At 37.1% G+C, this 17,743-nt stretch overlaps 2 protein-coding genes across 2 annotated transcripts in view; one reads left to right on the top strand and one right to left on the bottom strand.

Annotated features, from left to right (window-relative positions):
• The first annotated feature begins 2,611 nt into the window (after positions 1 to 2,611).
• Positions 2,612 to 8,165, top strand: LOC307168457 (serine/threonine-protein kinase pdik1l-B). Its single transcript, XM_079888467.1, has 4 exons — positions 2,612 to 2,744; positions 4,363 to 5,050; positions 6,297 to 6,522; positions 7,333 to 8,165. The coding sequence occupies exons 2-4, from the start codon at positions 4,436 to 4,438 to the stop codon at positions 7,563 to 7,565; spliced, it is 1,074 nt and encodes a 357-aa protein (XP_079744593.1). The 5' UTR covers positions 2,612 to 2,744; positions 4,363 to 4,435; the 3' UTR covers positions 7,566 to 8,165.
• Positions 8,166 to 9,308: 1,143 nt separating this feature from the next.
• The window catches only part of elp3 (elongator acetyltransferase complex subunit 3), a 19,611-nt gene continuing 11,176 nt past the window's right edge, over positions 9,309 to 17,743 (bottom strand). Inside the window, exons 10-14 of the mRNA XM_079888427.1 lie at positions 13,302 to 13,495; positions 12,914 to 13,004; positions 12,535 to 12,828; positions 11,486 to 11,567; positions 9,309 to 10,556 (exon numbers count right to left, since the gene is read on the bottom strand). Coding sequence (XP_079744553.1) covers positions 10,480 to 10,556; positions 11,486 to 11,567; positions 12,535 to 12,828; positions 12,914 to 13,004; positions 13,302 to 13,495 — 738 coding nt within the window. The 3' untranslated portion in view covers positions 9,309 to 10,479. The remainder of the gene's footprint in view (positions 10,557 to 11,485; positions 11,568 to 12,534; positions 12,829 to 12,913; positions 13,005 to 13,301; positions 13,496 to 17,743) is intronic.

The following is a 17,743-nucleotide window of genomic DNA, read 5'->3' as shown; positions in this document are numbered from 1 at the left end:
GATCAGGTGTGTGAAATCAATGAAACAATAAGTAACCATGACGACGACAAACAAAAACATACTTAGCAACCATGACAACAGAAGGAAACACAAGAAATAATGTGATACAAACTAAAAATCCACGCAAAAAAAAAAAACTGAAACAAGAATGTGACAGTACTACCTTGCATTAAAATTCAAATTTGAGTTTGCTAAAATCAATTCACATTCAAATCCAGGTAGACCAGCAAAAAAACAGCTTGGATCTGGTCTTTCCAGCAAGGATGTTGTGATCTTACATAATGAGCATATATAAGCATGCAAAGCCATCAAAAAACACACGAAATCCAAAAAAGCATCGGGGGAAAATTGAAATACTGTAACATTGCGTTCTAGCTGATAATTACTTGAATGAGCACATTATAATTGTAAGTGGTTCAGCATTAGAAATAGCCTGTTGAAAAATAAACTAATTTGGGAAAGACCAGTAGCTAATATAGGTCTGGATAAGAGCACACTTTAAGTAACAATAGCTTGCTTTGATCTTCCTAATCATGTAATTTCAGAGGCTGTTAAATAACATGGATTAGATGCAAAAATAAACACAAATCCTGATTTGTAATTAATCTCTAAATGCACATAGTGATTATAAAAAGCATGTGTCATGCATTTGTGCCACTGATGAAATGAACCAATAAGCATCACAATTATTAATTTGATGTGTCCAGCACTCAGTCTTTGATAACTCGTTCCTAAATAATAGACAACCAAAATAATCCACCACCTGAGTCCCTGTCCCATGCATTTGCATACTGTTTCATGCAGTAAGTCTGGAATGAGATATTATACACAGACAAACAGAAATGCGCCCTGCCGCTACAGAGGAACTCATCAGATTCTGTGCCATATCATATTACAGCAGTGGCTGAATCACGGAACCAGCACCTGAACGCATTGTGGTGAGATACCACCTCAGAGTAAGATTGAAGTCAGTTTACGCAAGATATGCAATTATACGAGTAGGCTTATTCACCTCTGTGACGCAGAATGATTGGGGGGCCTCAATGTTGTTTCATTCCCTTCATCATTCCAGGGCAAAGTTTTATTGTTATATGAGGCGATGAAGAGCACTGAGGCTTGTCCGTCCCTGTGAGACACTACTATGTTTTATGGGAAGCCCTAGGCAATAATTTTCAATGATGACTATTAATTCTAGACAATTGATTTAAACAGAATGACCCAAAGACATGATTCAATAATTATAAAATATGGGAAATATAAAGCCAGTGGGTGAGAGAGATTGAGGCTATAGAATTTTCTCAAGGCTGTAGAAAATCAACACAAAAATAATCTGAAAGGACTAGATAGCATATGGCACTGAGCCGGAATATATCTCAGGACACTGACTGGATGAGGAACGAGAAATTCTTTGGTTATTGGTTAGACATAATGTAGGTGCTGCTATAGTTAGCAGAGAAGTAAAACTTGAAGAAAATAATTGGATGGGTATTTTCTGTAATGTGAGAATGGGAGTGACAGCCTGTTCAGACAGTGAGGGCAGGGGATGTTCTTGTGTTATCATAGAGGTTTCCTTATCTGTGTCTGACATTTTGGTAACTTTAGGCAGGCATTAAAGGGCCACCTTGTGTCAGGGATTTTTATCACATTTTAAAAGTTGGAAGGACTTAGATTCTTATGGGGGATTTTAGTGCTTTTAACACAAAATAGCTATAGAATTGCTGTTTAATCCCACTTTTAAAGTGGGATAATCCTTGATTCTGATAGGGTATATAGGGGAGACCATGAGGTGTCAAAGAAAGAAAGAAAGATAGAAAGAATGAAAGAACATAAACCCCAAATGATTGAATATTTCCTCTGTTATTGCCCTTGCAAAAAAAAAAAAAAAAAAAAAAAATTCTGGGGTAAATTGTCCTAATGTATCCTACTATAAGGCTAGTTTTTTTCTTAACAGCAATAATGTAAAAGGAAATGTACTGACATGTCAAATAACTGTTATGACCAACAAATTGTATAGATGTACAACATTTAAAACACATGTGACAACTTGCCCCGACATTATTTATTATTAGTATACTACTACTCTTGATCTAACTGCATGTCAACCTACCTTCATGTAGCTGCGTGTTGTCTGAATGAATGCGTGGTTTTGTTGTGCTTACAAACAAGCGATAACAAAAATATGATTATATTCAATTTTACGTTTAGAAAATTGAATTCACAATATAGGCCTATAGGCTATCATTTTCCAAACTAGCGTTATATAATTTAACTGGGTTTTAAACAGATTAGTGTAGTAGGTCTACTGGGCTTGCGTTGTTATGATTATCAAACCAAACCAAATTACACACAAAACCTGACAAAACTAATAAACAATAATGTTACAAAAACTATTAATTACGTTTCTTGATTTCCAAAACACTAATAAAGACCTTTAAAATATTTTTTATCAAGGCGAGCATTGTTAAAGAGAGTTTCATTGGTCACTTTTGAAATGGGTGTTGACGTTCTAGTATCTTATTGGTGAACGCGGTCATCTGAAACGGCATTGCCCAATAGAAACGCAGAACACCACCAGACGCGCGAAGATCTAAAAAAATACGGAAGTTTTATTACGGAAATGAGGTGCTGTTTACGTTTGAGTTGTATTATGAGTGCTTTCAGGTGGGATACTGACAAGACGTTTTTACATGTGGATAAAAAACAAACAAACAAAACAACACTTTCCATTTGACGCGATTTAATCGGTAAGTTTATTCACATTATTGACTAAAAGCAGTAGGAAGTGGAAATGCTAAAGTAGTGCAATAATGATGGCGTCCATTTCTCTGTTATTTTAAAGCAAGATAAATGTTTATATAGTAAAGACAGTTAATTTGATTAATATGAACTGTGTTAATAGGACCTGTAAAAACAATTGTGTTGTCTAGTTAAAGGACTTTGTTTACACACACGCACACATATACAAATATTTTTTTTCAAAAATTATATAACGTTATATTTTGAAAATATATTTTATTCATATGCTATGTCCTCTGTAGTGGCCTACACCACGAAGCCGGTTTGCTAAGTGGATAGCCAGGTATATTTCAGTTTAGTCAATCCTGGGTTTTAAGCACCATGACAGTGGTGAGGCTTTTAGCAGTGTTCATCGCCATAGTACCTAATGCTCCACCGCTAGGTTGGAGGTTATGTTCCAGAACCCGAAATTGGACCAATCAGCTGTGAGCAAAGTGACACACGTCTGATGCAATAAAGTGACTCCACCTGCTCCTAAATTAAAGGTCACTACATAGTGAAAGATTTTTAAAGACAAAAAATCTGTCTGGCTTTTAGCAATGCTTATTTATAGTAATAATTTTGTATGATTTAGATATTTATGCAATTATATTACCCTTAATCCATTACACGTGTATATATAAAGGTAATATAAAAAAGCTTTAGAATCAAAAGATACAACTATAAAAATGACTACATGTGAGCTTAAATGTTCAATTCTCTCTATACCTATATCAAGCATATAAACTAACATCATTACTTGCTCTGATATAGAAAGATGTTTTCTTTTATTTGTCCTCTTTCTTAGACAGCTCTTTTCTTCTTGCTGTGTACATTTTTTTTAAACTCTTTTTTTTCTCGATCTCGTAATATTCTGCAGAAGAGAGAAGTGAATAGCAGTTTCATAAACTCCTAAACTCAGGATCAAAGCCTGAGTTGACAAAGGAAGTTGATGATCAGCATCATGGTACCAACAAAACCTGATTGGATTGGTTTACCGGTAGTTTTGTTAACTCTAAACTAGCCTAATCCCGCATCTCTGAGTTTGTTCAACTACCATCATGGTATGGGCCCCAGGACTCAGTTGTTTAAAAAATAAATAATAAGACATGAAATGACATATAGGCCAAAACAATGGGATTTTTTTTTCTTTCACTAATCAATTTTTAGGTTTTAGGATTTTTAACCAAACTTTGTTAAAATATGATTCTCAACTGTGTTATGAAAGATATAATGGAATGAATTGAAATTCCATTTTACTTTATGCAATATGTGGGTAAAATAGCCATAAATGGGTATTCTCATTCAATACAATGTATCTATATCAGTTTAATATCAGTCAAAATTAATGTCAGTCCTTTTTAAAGACCAAGGAGTTGTTGTTGTCATGGTGAAACCTCCAAAAAGCCCTGAATGTGCTCTTTACAGGACATGCGGACTTAAAACTGTGATGTGATTGTGTTTGTCAGAGAAATTCACTAATATAATGTCCACTGCAGACCACCTCTATATATTTAATTATAATTTGCATACTTTTTGTAGTTAATGTAACTAATTTTACAGTTTTTTCCCCCCTTGTAATATTAGAACAATGGAATAAAACACCTGAGAACACCAGCGAATCTTGCATATGATTCAGTGAACTACAAAGGCTGCTGGGATGGATGATATCTACACTTTGCAACAAGAAGTGGGACGAGGCAGCTATGGAGTGGTCTTCAAGGGACACGTGACAGAGACTGGCTGGTGGGGCGATAGGGGTGACACAGTCGCCATTAAACGTCTACCATGCTGTAGCCCAGAGAGTATAGAGCTGTATTTGCAGGAGCTCTGGGCTATGAGAATCACTGCACAGAACCACCCCAATATCATCTCTCTGTACAACTGCCTTCTAGAGACTGGACCTAGAACACTGCAGCCCCTAAGATCAGGGAGGCTGCCTTTGGATTTGGTGGAGAGTGTTCTCAAAGGGAGAGTGGTGGATGAAGACTCAAAAACCCAAATGAGGAATCCTTCCAGGTCAAAGCGGAGACTGATGTCCACAGAGGAGGTTCCCAGGCGCTGCTTTGCCTTTTGGTTGGTGATGGAGTACTGTGACGGAGGGGATTTAAACCAGTACATTCTGTCCAGGCCGCCGGATGCTGAGTGCAACCGTGCAGTGCTTGAGCAGCTCAGCAGTGCCATTACGTTCCTGCACGGCTGTGGAGTAGTGCACCGTGATATAAAGCCAGATAATGTTCTTGTCCGTCTTACTAAAGCAGGACCGGTCATGAAGGTACAAAAAGGATGGAGTCTAAAATAATATACCTTGTTATATCAGCCTAAATAAGCATCGACTTCTAACAATGATATTGGTTAAAATGCTTATGGAATATTTGGAGTCAAACTAAGTGCAATTGTCATGGGCCCGATTTGCATTTTTTCCATGCTTTCATCTTGCTTTTGAAATAGCCTACACTGCTAATGGAGCCACATTGTCTTTTTTCTAGCGCCTTCCCTTTTAAACATTTTTTTTATTAGTCTGTAGGCATGAAAATTGCTCCACTTATAGCTGGACTGTAATAAATAACAAAGCAATACAAAAGTACTTTTGGACTTGTATTTGCGTGCTAGACATAGACAAAGGCTCTGGTGTTGCCCTACAATATAAAAACTAATCACAATAGTGCCCGGAGAACATAGATAAGAAAACGACAGTTTATGATGTAAATCATTTGGAATATTGTTGTTTTCACCCCCACAAATGACTTTTATGTAAAGTCACAAATTGAACCTGACCATTTTTAAGCCTTTTCTGTTCATCAATACCAAAGACTGGGTATGTCAGCTTCAATGCAAAAAGGTCTAGCGAAACAATCAGCTTACAAATAAAGTTAGAAATGGATTGTCTTAAAATCCATTCTTCTAAAGTTTCAAATAATGAGTTTTTTACGTTTCATTGCATGGAGAGACAATCAATGTAGTGTGCTTTGAAGCGACTGATCCATTTTGCCCTAGATGCAGTCAAATATTAGGCATCGCACAATGTGGATAATAAGTTGCCTTGGGCTTTTCTAGAGTTTGAGTTTTCTATAGTTGTTAAAAAAGTACTTGAACTTCTGTTTTTAACTATTTGAATGAGTGCTTTTGTGGTTTACAATTATTTTCCATTGCAAGTATATCGGATATTTACTGTAGTTTCATTTTTTCTAACTGAAGAATTTCAATAATATTAGACTATTTTTACATTTTTCCTTATTCGGTGGAACTGTCCTACGCAGAGACGAAGAAATGATTTGAATAGATATAGCCTAATTATTTAAAATAATATATTTTTTAATATTATACTATTTAAATACTTTATTATACATATGTATACATATATTATATAAATGTATTTTAAACAAGAATTTTAATGGTTGTTAAATGAATATAAATGTGCAAAAACTGCAAATTAATATTAATAAAAAAAATACAATAACCCCAGGTCTGAAAGCTGGTTCTAGTTATTAACATGTTACCTCCCTCCTCATGTATTACAGTTGGCAGACTTCGGCCTCAGTAAGATGGTGGACAATCCTACAGATGGCGTCCAGAATAGACTGGCTCTTTCCTCTACATGCGGATCAGACTTCTATATGGCTCCAGAAGTTTGGGCAGGCCGTAGTTATACAGCCCAGGCTGACATCTTCTCTGTGGGTGTTCTTTTCTGGGCTGTGCTGGATAGAATCATTTTCCTAGAGGATGGCACCAATCAAGAACAACTGGGTGAGTCGAGCGAGGGAAAATACTTTGGCTCATTTAGCATTACCCATTTAATGTTTTTAAGGTCTTCGTCTTTACTTAATTAATCTGGATTCATGATGCATGTATTTTTATGATTAAAATGAAATAGGAACTTGTAAATGAGGTATTATGATGGCTGATTAAAATAAAACCCACCATCTTGTGATTGTCACAGCTACTTCACAGAAAATAAAAATAGGAACAGGAATAGAAATTCTCACAGTTTTCAGAGCCTTGCACTAGCATTGGCAGGCAGTGGCTATTTTGGTTACTCCTCTTACTACTTCCCTCATCCGGACCACTTTATATTGGTGAGAAAGCTTTGTTGTTGAGTGCTTGATATAGTAGCCCATTAACTTGATGCGTAATAACTGAGATAATGTAAAGTGGTCTGAGGACGCAGGTTGTGGATGAAGTGCATAAGCTATTCAGGCAGTCCTCAGTAATTACTCGGACCCAGCGACTTTCTGTGCTGCTAGCAGGCATTCAAAAAGGTCAAATGTCGTAGCTTATTTATATAAGGGCAATTAACGTCTTTCCACTCATTAACCTCTCTTTGTGGTGGGTATGCCTTGAAGTTTTGTGAATAATAATGAATTTGTACTTGGCAAGTTGTGCTTGGAAAAAATGCATCTAGTGCAACTATAATGCACAGGGCAAATTCAAATGCAGCGTTTGGGAGATCAAAGAAAACTCGAATGAAGGACCTGTTTCACAAAATGCTTGAAAACCGATTAAGCATAACATTTCCTGATTAAGCATAACAACATTTCCTGTTTATTGTCGCTCTAGGTGCATATGTAATGCGAGGCCGCTGGCTCACCCCGTTAGGTGAAGCGCTGAGTCAGAATCCCGACCTGCAGTTGACCATCCCTATGAGGTCAAGACGTGCTCCACCACTGCCGCCACCTCTAAACCACGCTATGTGCGAGCTACTGCTGGACATGCTAGATTCTGACCCTGACACCCGGCCCACTGCAGACCAGCTGGAGAAGAGGGTCCGGCGAGCCATAGAGCTGGGCTGAAATCAGAGCAGCATGCCAACAACCAGCCTACTTTGTACACTGAATAACTTGAAGATGGAGCCAATAAAAGTTATCGAACAGTTCTGTTCGTCCATTTGGAAACTGAGACTTAAAAAAATTTGTTTTATGTGTTACTTGCCTTGCATTTTCATTTAGTGTATCTGTTACTATATGATGCTTTATGAATTATATGTATAGTATATAGGGCTGCACAATTTATTGAAACTTCACAACTGTTCAAATCGCAACGGCTTAAGATAACAATGATTTTAATACTTCAAAAAGTTGATATAACTATATACCTGTCAAAAAGTTGGTGCTTTTTTAATTGTTTACATTGGTGAAAATAATTTTTTATGGAATGCTACAGTAAACACTGCTGTTCACATTCAGTTGTAGTAATGCTTTCTTTTCTCAGATCATTTTCAGTTTTAACTTAATTTTACACACTTAAAACAGTTTCATTGCGTTTTTCTTCAATATCATGCAGCCCTATTAATATAACTGTTTTTGCTTGATTTTGTGGTGCTTTCATTGATTTAAGTGTTTTTTATGTATTTATTTAAAGACTACTGAAGAATACAAAACAAGTGCAACAACAGTATTGTGTGAAGAACATCTTTTCCAAGTCCAAGCATGGTTTATCTGTAGAAAACATAGCCTTCATGCTTATAAGGATAGTCAGTCATAATCAGTTTCAGTCGTGTTGTCAGACGCAGCAAGACACGAGAAACGGCACATTCAGAACGGTCACACCACAAATCGCCACCTTGAAGCGACAGTGTAATTATAGAAAGTCAAAATGACTGAATCCTTTGAAGTTTCTCAGTTGGTGGCGCTTGTACAACATCTAGATAGGAGGAGAAATAATTCGGTTTCCCTTTAATGTGTATCTGTGAAAGATGGCACACGTATCAATCATTCAGATCGCCTGTTTTCCACCGACAGGGCCGTCTTGGTTTCTGCCGCTTTAGTGGCCAGTCTTGTAGTTGGTTTTGTTTGCACATGGCAGGATGCATCAAATGGCTTTTTGGTTTGGGAGAGTGCTCCATCTTTTACAGGAAATGAAAGTCTCCCTTTGTGATGGATATAAATGATTTGTGGCTGGATTTAAAGTTGTGTTCAATAGTTTTCAGGTCTAGAAAATTACATTTTGACAAATCTCTGTGATCAAGACAAAAAGCTTCAGTGTTAAGTTGATGAAAGCCAATAATAATGCCAAAGTTGAATATTAATGACTTTAGAGAGTGTTAAAGGGTCACAGAGGGTTTCAAAACCTTACAGCCTCACCGGCAATAATATAATGCATCTGAGAATCCTTCTAAGTGGATCTCATCTGTGACATTTCCATCTCTAGAGACACTTTGCCCTTTTCCTCACGCATCGCTGGTTTGCAAATGAAACACTGCGATGGCTCATCCTGACCTCGGTGGCGAAATATGCACATTATCTAAACGCAGCACTCAGCCTTCTCTGAGGTCATCATCTTGGCTACATCAGTATTAATTCTGCATTGGTAAGACTTCACTCATGAGAAATAATGACCCCAATGATCCAGCTTAATTAGCAAAATCCAGTATGGTATTGTCTAGTTAAAACTCCTTGAGATTTAGTGAAAGCTGCCGATTGGTTTGTATGATGACACTATGACACAGTGCCACATTGTTTTAACCGTGAGGTTATTAAGCCATTAAAGTCACAACAGAGGGTCTGTGCTGGGAAATTACGAGATCAACGATTGTTAAATCATCACTTTATTGTGGAGTGGTGGCAAAACAACATCATACCGTTTATTGGAAGACATTTCTCTGATGACAACCCTCTTACAAGTGTGATCTGGCTGAACTTAGCTTTAAAGCGCAGTCGGTCATCATTCGCCTGACACCTTGACTCACAGGCAGAGATAGCGATATAATCGGGTATTGCGATGTCAAATGAAGCAGTAAAAACCCATCAGCAGACAATCATGAGGTCTCCTGCGGAGGAGAGTCTCGCCATGCCGGACGGCGTTTCTCAGAAATTGGTAGTGTGGTGACAGACACTAAAACGCAGCAGAGTAGTTCCAATGAACTTTTCATTCTGTCAAAAATAGAGGCAATTGAATTTCAATCATTTTGGAGACAGTTTTTCATATCTGAGCCGGACAGGAGACCACCGCAGATGATTTCTTACTCATTAATTCTTTTGAATGTTCAGTGATGGCTGTATTATGTCTATTCAACTTCATCCAAATCGCCTGCCTTCATGCCAACATGCACAATATAACAATGTACAATCATGTGATAACTCAAATCCCGGATAAATATCTTTTATTAACAATAAAAAATGGCCAGATGAACACTTTACATGCAAAGCCAAGAAAACATGAAAATGCAATTAATCCATCTTCAAAATTAACAGAACAGGAAAAATGGTGGATTAATCAAATGTGCTAAGCTGCAAGCATAAATTATTTCTCCCTCCCAAATCCACAAGAAAAATGTGTGCTTTCATAGCGGGATAGCTGAGAGCCTCCGCAGTTTTCTCTTTTATGTCCAATGTTGTCAGTAGAAACAGAAAATAATGTGACGAAAAAATAATGAGTGTTATCCCAGAGAAGTAAATGCACTGGCAAGTATACTGGAGAGAGAACTCTGTAAAATGGGAGCTGAGGCCAAGAGACAATGGTGTACCTTTCTAACAAGCACTGATACTTGCATCATGGTCTTAATGACAAAACACATACAGAAAACTCTTTGGCTGGCATGTAGCAGAATAGTGCAGTTTGCTTTGTGCTGACCACATACACCCTCTCTAGTCCTCATGCCCAGTCCAATTATAGACAGGGGGTAAAGATGCCTTTAAAGTCAGTGTCCTGCATGTCAGACGAAATTCTCCAGGGAATATGATGCATCTTGGTTTGAATTCCTCTGCTTCAGTAAAGGTTTTTCAGCATATACGGCCCCTCCAGTTCATAACCCATTTTTCTGTAGTAATTCCTCGTTCCGACACCTGAAACATCAAAAATGTAGAATTATAGTAGAAAAGAACCTTTCTTTCAATGATACATCCTCTAATGGAGGCACCATGGAGAATGTTATTTGGAATAAAACATGAATATTTGAAAAAACAATAAAAAATAACATTGTATTATCATGCTTTTGAGTACTATTGAATTGGGTTAAACAATATACACAACAGTTCAAAAGATTTTTTTTGTTTTTTTAAGATATTAATGCTTTTAGTTTTCAAGGATGAATTAAAGTGATCAAAGACTTTTATAATGTTACAAAGACTTATATTTCAAATAAATGTCTTTATTTGTAAATTTTCTATCAATCAAAGAAATAAAAAAAATAGAAATTTCAACATCGATAATAATAAGAAATGTTTCTTGAGTAGCAAATCATCATATTAGAATGATTTCTAAAAGATCATGTGACACTGACGACTAGAGTAATGATGCTGAAAATTGTAAAATATATTTAAACAGAAAAGTATTTTTTATTGTAATATCAATGTATATCTTGATACTGCTGAATTTGTTCTGATATCACTCTTTTATGTCTAGTGACAGGAACCATAATTTCAGTGTTTCAATGATGCCATATAGTTTCAAAATATTTAAAGCAAGAAACAGTAAAATTACAATAAAAAGACACTTTGAATGTAGTCTCAGTCTTTTGAACCCCACTGTATTTCCAATATACTCTACTGTTGAGGCTTTACTTTGCTTTGTCAGACATGCATTAAATTATCAGAGCCAGAATAATATGAATGCAGATTTTCATTTATTTTCCAATTGCTGTTATCTCCATCCTGCAGCTGATTTGGGGAGGTGCATGTCAAAATTTCGTATTCATTCTTTTCAAGCGAGGGCAAGAGAAGACCCAACAAAATGAAAGTGCCATTTCCGTTAACGCTGAGAATACTTTCGATACCTGAGATAACAGCCAATTTGCCCGAGCCGTGCTCATCCCTGGCTATCCTCTCGGCCTCCTCCATCAACATCATCCCAAAACCCTACAAATGCACGAGGTGAAAGACAACATATGAGAATGCAAGTCAGTGAGACTATAATACATGAAGAAATATGCCTTAAATAAAAATAAAATAGTACAAATCTCAGCTCTCACACCGGAAAAAGGGTTTTTCAACATACACTTTTAGGGTGTGTTCACATTTGTTGTTTGGTTCTCGTGGTTCTTTTGGTTTGGACCAACAAAAAAAAGATACATTTAGTCCTGGTTTGGTTAGCTATCACACTGTCATTTTTAACACCAAACCTAAAGATACAAAAAACAACAACAACAAAAAAATGTGCAGGACTAAACATGCTCATTGTATGCATGTATATATACAAGCTCATGAAGAGCTTATAAATTGTGTAAAGGAGTCAAAACAGTGCCAGGAATTCCTCCGTTACACAGTACTCCGTTAAACGTAGCTCATATGACGAGAAAAAAACAGGTATGCTTGAGCATTACGCGCCTTTTAGGGTCACATCTTGTGACATCACGTCCTCTTTTTGGTTTGTTTTGATGTCTTTGGTCAGTGTTGCATTCATATTTCAGTCGTACCACACCAGAGTTTGTTTGGAAGAGGACTGGTCCGCTTGTTTGGTGCACACCTGGGTTCGGATGGCAGCATTCACACTTATTCAAATGAACTATAATAAACAGAGCAATTGAACCAGAGTTCGCTGTAATCGAACCAAACCTGCCAAGTGTGAACACACCCTTGAAATGAAAATGAAATGATACCGCAACTCCTGAAAAATCCTAATAGCAGGTGCATAGAAATAAATAGAAGCAAATAATCTAACCAAAATATATGAATAACCCACACTACTATACTTCCTAATCTTATTTAAATTCAAGGTTTTGGTAATAAGACCTTCATGTGGTAACAGGCATCAGACATCATTAATGTTGAATCATGTTATAGCAGTTTCTGCAGTGTGTTACTGGCGGAAATAAGGTGTCTTTACCTGGTGCTGGAACTTGCTTGGGTCTCGGCTGCTGACAGGGACCACGCTTCCGTAGACGTGCAGCTCCCGAACAATGGACACGCCACCCTTCAACTCGGGCCGGAAGGACTGTGGCGAACAGCGGCGAAGACGCAGGAGACCAATTAAAATGTCCTGCTCGGGGTCCTCATAAGACAGGAAGGTCTCCCAGCCCCCATTAGCCACATAGTCTCTGCGGATCAGCTCGACCTGATATGGTCGAACTTTGTGATGAATCTCTTGAATGCCCACTTCTCTGGTTCGTACATCTCTACACTGCAGGAGTCAACAACATGTGTTGTAATTAATGGCCTTGAATTCATACGGCAAACAAATGAAATGATTAACGATTTTAGGTTACCTCAGTGCCCATGTCTTTCATTCTGGCCAATGCCAGCTCTCTCAGATTTCCATGTTCCACCCCAGAGCTCACCAATGGCATGGGGATATCCCTGAAAAAGGACACAGATTATTAGCTTCTTCAAAGCCGTTTTAAAACTAAATAATGGTCACACTACAATGAATTTGGGCAGCAGGAAATGCTTCTGTTTTGATGATTTGGAATGCATTTCACACATCAGTACCATGTAGATTTTAATATTGGCTAATAATCAGATGAAAAATTCACATTTGTGCATTTACGCTCCAACATTTTTAATGGAATACAAGATCTAGAGTGACCCTTTAACAAAGGTCAATTCTAACTTTGAAAGGTAGTATCTAGAAAACTAACGTAAAGTCCCCGTTACCTCTGTACACGATACACACGAGTCCATGGTGGGACCAACGCTAGTATTCGTGCTACCAGATCCACCAACGCACTGGGAGAGTAGCTCTTATAGCGGCCCGTTTTCCACAGCTCATACAGTCCAGTGCCTCGAATCACCAGCGTAGGGTAAAGTTTGAGCCCATCTGGTCTAAACGCAGGGTTCTCAAAAAACTCCTGAGGGACAGAGACAAGAGATGTTTTTGTGCTAACATGAGACTAGGACCAGTAATGAGTGCACTAAAGAGCAATAAATGCCATGCAAAAAAATATTTAGAATTCTAAGTAAATATTGTGTAAAATATGTTTTTAATTTAAGCAGTTTTGTACAATATACTGTATAATGTAACTTCTTATAATGCAAGTTTTATAGCTTATTTGCCTTCATAATACTAAATTATTTATGATATATAGGCATAATATCAGTCACCCTGCACTATAATTAGTGCCATCTGCCGGCTCTAACCCACTCATGATAAAGACTTTACAAACTTCACAACTCATTATAGCACACAATAGTAAAGACATCTTTTACCAGTTATCAAACTTTTAATCTTTTTCCAAAAGGTTGCCACTGAAGATCACTTCATAGAATTTAGAAGCTGTAGTCATGAGATTTATGACACAATTTCAAGTAGAATATAAACTTTTCAGCTTGCATGCTGGTAGGCTTTGTGCTCTTGTTGCATACTTGTGATGCAAAGTCTACTGATTCATTTCACCTAAAGTTCTTAAACGTTAATTGGAAAATAACGTCATTCAAGAGTTCAAGAATTGGTAAAGGGCTAAATAAAGACTCATGACTTCCGTCACTGATCCTGCTTACGTCTGCTACTTAACACGTAATAATGCTGGGATTTTGTTTTGTCCCAGTCACTTTGAAAATCCAGGGTTCACGCAGCACACTCAAAAACGAAACCATTACAATCAAAGAGACAATGCCAATGGTCATTTAATTGGAACTGTCCGTCTTCCTGACATACTAGCGAATCATCGGACTTGACACTGGTGCATTTAAACAAAGACTGCATGGGTCTAAACTAAACAGCGACTCTAAATAGTGCAAACAATCAAAAATTGGCAAATTGAAATGACGGATTACTCGAGTCACGACTATCCTTGCGGTTTGAGCTTCTCCTTACTCTAAGAGTCAAATGAAATGAGTCTGTGTGATATATTTACGCTGAGTGTTATTTTTTTTTATGTAGGGAGGGGAGCCTGCACACAGTCAGATAAGTGAGAAGTGAGAGTTGGACGAGCCAGTAATGGGATTCCATTATCACCAAGCCACGCTCCTTTCCACCGCACACTCATCCTGAGATAGCGCCGACAGGTCCCCGTATCGAAAGGTGGGGAGAGGCGTGACGGAGAGCGAGCGAGCGAGCGAGCAAGCAAGAAAATACGGAAGTGGGAGGGGAAGGGGAGAGCACGAGCATCAGAGAAAGCAGGTTAGGGGAGATAAACCAGCCGAGTGGTGCCGGTGGGTGACACAGGTGAGGTTGTGTGGGCACACGGTGGCGGAGGACGGGAGCTGATAGCGATGGGGTCAGAGACCACCTTCCAGAGCCATTAATCTCTCTCTCGCTATACACTCAAATTTATGCATGAAACGGATCCCAATAAAACACAGAAGGAATTAGGAATTAGGAGGCAGATCGGCAAGCAATGAGACAATCAATTATCGTAAAAAATTTGCACAAAGTGTTGTGCTTCATATTGGTAGTCGTACAATGTACAAACGTTTCATTTTTCTTATTACAAAGCAACAACATGGTCAGAAATATGAAGTGGAAAACCAAATGACAGGAACTTATTGCTGACGAACACACTGAACGGTTTGCAGGGATATGGTGATGCCGACCCATATCTACCGATAAGAAAGAAGGGGTATCTTGTGCTTAATAAAAATACTAATTATATTAATAATAATAATAATAATAATAATATCATAATTTTTAATATATATATATGTATGTATATCACGTGTATATATAATTGAATAAACATTGCTAAATATAATCTTTAGCCAATCTCAGAATGAATATAAATTTTTATACTGTTTTCATAATGTTGTGCTTAAATGCTTAAATTCACTTTTAAATTATTTAGCATTTTAAATCATTTTAGTTTTAAGAGTTTTATCTTTAATTTATCTATATAAAATAGTAATAAACTTTAATATTGTCAATTTATCAATTAATGGTCATAACATGAAAATTATTAATAATCTTATCTGTATCAGCCAGAATTTTAAAATCGGCCATTTATCCGTTAACAGACATAACATGAAAATAATTCATCATCTTATCTGTATCAACCAGAATTTTAATATCAGTAATTAATTGTTTAATGATAGCATGATAATAACTAATCATCTTATTGGTAACTTTAATATCAGTGAATCCCTACTCTGGAGCAACAGAAAAATAATGGAACGGCAAAGATCGTGCACAAACGATTGTCCAGTAAAATCCCAAACCCTTTATTGGTGACTTTCCTGAGCTCGTGAGCTGTGACAAAAAGAAGCAGACACTTATCACACTATTAAGAGCTCTTTCTAAAAAAAGAAAAAGAAATCACACCGGTAACATTTTATTTCATCAGTGTATAACCTCTTTCATTACATGGTTCTCTGTTTTTTGGTACAAGAAACTATGACTAACATTAAAAAGGACAAAAAAATGGGATATTTTAAAATGAAGTAGACTGTTTTTCACTTTTAGGCTCTAATTGCAATCCTACAATTACAAATTGTACAAATAGAGTACAAAAGTCCAAATATTTTGGAGCTGTCATTTGATTGCAGCAGTGTGGAGGCGAGTAAGAGCCTCCCAAGGGGAAATGAGGTAGGTGTAATGTGGGCTTGGTACAACAATGTAAAAATATAAGCAAAGACTTTTAGCTTAAGAGACGCATGCCTTCATAGACTCTAGAGACTGGATGATTTGCAATAAAAAGTTAATGGTTCTCTTCTACAGTTAAGTGGCATTTATGTGACTGTTAATGCAAAATATTATTTATATAATTGCACTCAGTTAATCATGATGTTTCTTATGCAACATTAATGTCACTCGCTTCATTCTAGGCTCTTATGTTCTCCTAATGGGAAATAATCACCAGCTTTAAAATCGCTAAACTCCAGAGATCGTGCACCGACAGCGTTCGCTTAAGACATCAAAGAAACCTGTTGGCACCTGGATTGCTCCCGGTTGGTGTTTAATACAGTCTTTCAGAGAGAAGCACTTTGAATGGGTTCCAGAGCGCAGTCACTGATTGGATCTCCATGCCTCGGTAATGAAACCCATCATAATGAATGCTCTATTCACTTCATATAATGAAGCGCCTGATAATGTGAACCAATGCGTCACAGCTGGACACTGACAGAGGCCATAAAAGAGCAGCCTGCCATGGCACATCACTCCCCACTTCATTTACATTCACCCATCATTCCTGCTATGTGACAATTAGCTACTGCACCCAATAATAGAGAAATTTTCCTTGGGATAGTCGTGTTATGGTGTTCCTGTACTGTACGTCTCGTGTATAACCTCTGTTTGCCTCTTTGCATTGTATCCTAGGGCTGTGTGATATGAAAAACAATTTAATTTGACTATTTATTATTGCTTCAAACTTTTCTAAAGGAGCAACATTTCTCTAGTCTCATTTTTGTCCTAATACCTCTGGGCAGTCTGCTTGATGATGACTATGACTCAGTAGTTCCTTATACTTTGAGTGTCAAAATTAATAGAGCACCTGAAAGTGATATGGAAATTTTGGATACCCCAACAGCTATTTCACAGAAACGTTGATTAATTGGACTCTTTTAGTTGATGAAAATGACATTTTGTAAACCGTCTGCGCAACCTGTGAGGTATGCAGAGATAAACCTGTGCATGAGGAATCAGTTGTCTGTCTCTCGGCTCCTCAGTTCATTTACATTAAAAGAGCTTACAGAATAAACAGTTATAAGTATGAGGACCTTAAATTACAAACCTTCCCATAATCCTTTTGAAGTGCATGTTTGAACCTTATTTGAAGAAATCCTTTCAAACATGATTATTAAAGTAACACTTTTGAAAGCATTTTAATAATTTCCTCACCCTCAAGTTGTAACAAACCTGCATGACTTTCTTTATTCAAGGGGATAACAATTATTCTTGTTATACAAAGGAAATATTTAGCTGAATGTCAAAAATGTCAAAATCATGAAAAGATAATCACCCTAAATGTATCATAAATGTAGTCCATACTACAAGTGTACTATATTACAAGTCTTATGAAAGCATACAATAAATTTGTGAGGAACAGACTAAGATTTAAGTTGTTATTCAATGAAAATCTCACCCGTTGATTTAAATGTGCATATTCAAAGTGACATTTGACATCATCAAACCTGTCGTGACGTCTTGTTCAAAAGTTTGGCAT

The sequence above is a fragment of the Squalius cephalus genome, assembly GCF_949319135.1.
Source record: "Squalius cephalus genome assembly, chromosome: 12".
NCBI lineage: Eukaryota > Metazoa > Chordata > Actinopteri > Cypriniformes > Leuciscidae > Squalius > Squalius cephalus.
Note: the sequence above shows the minus strand (reverse complement) of the source record. Positions and strands in the feature narration are given on the sequence as shown.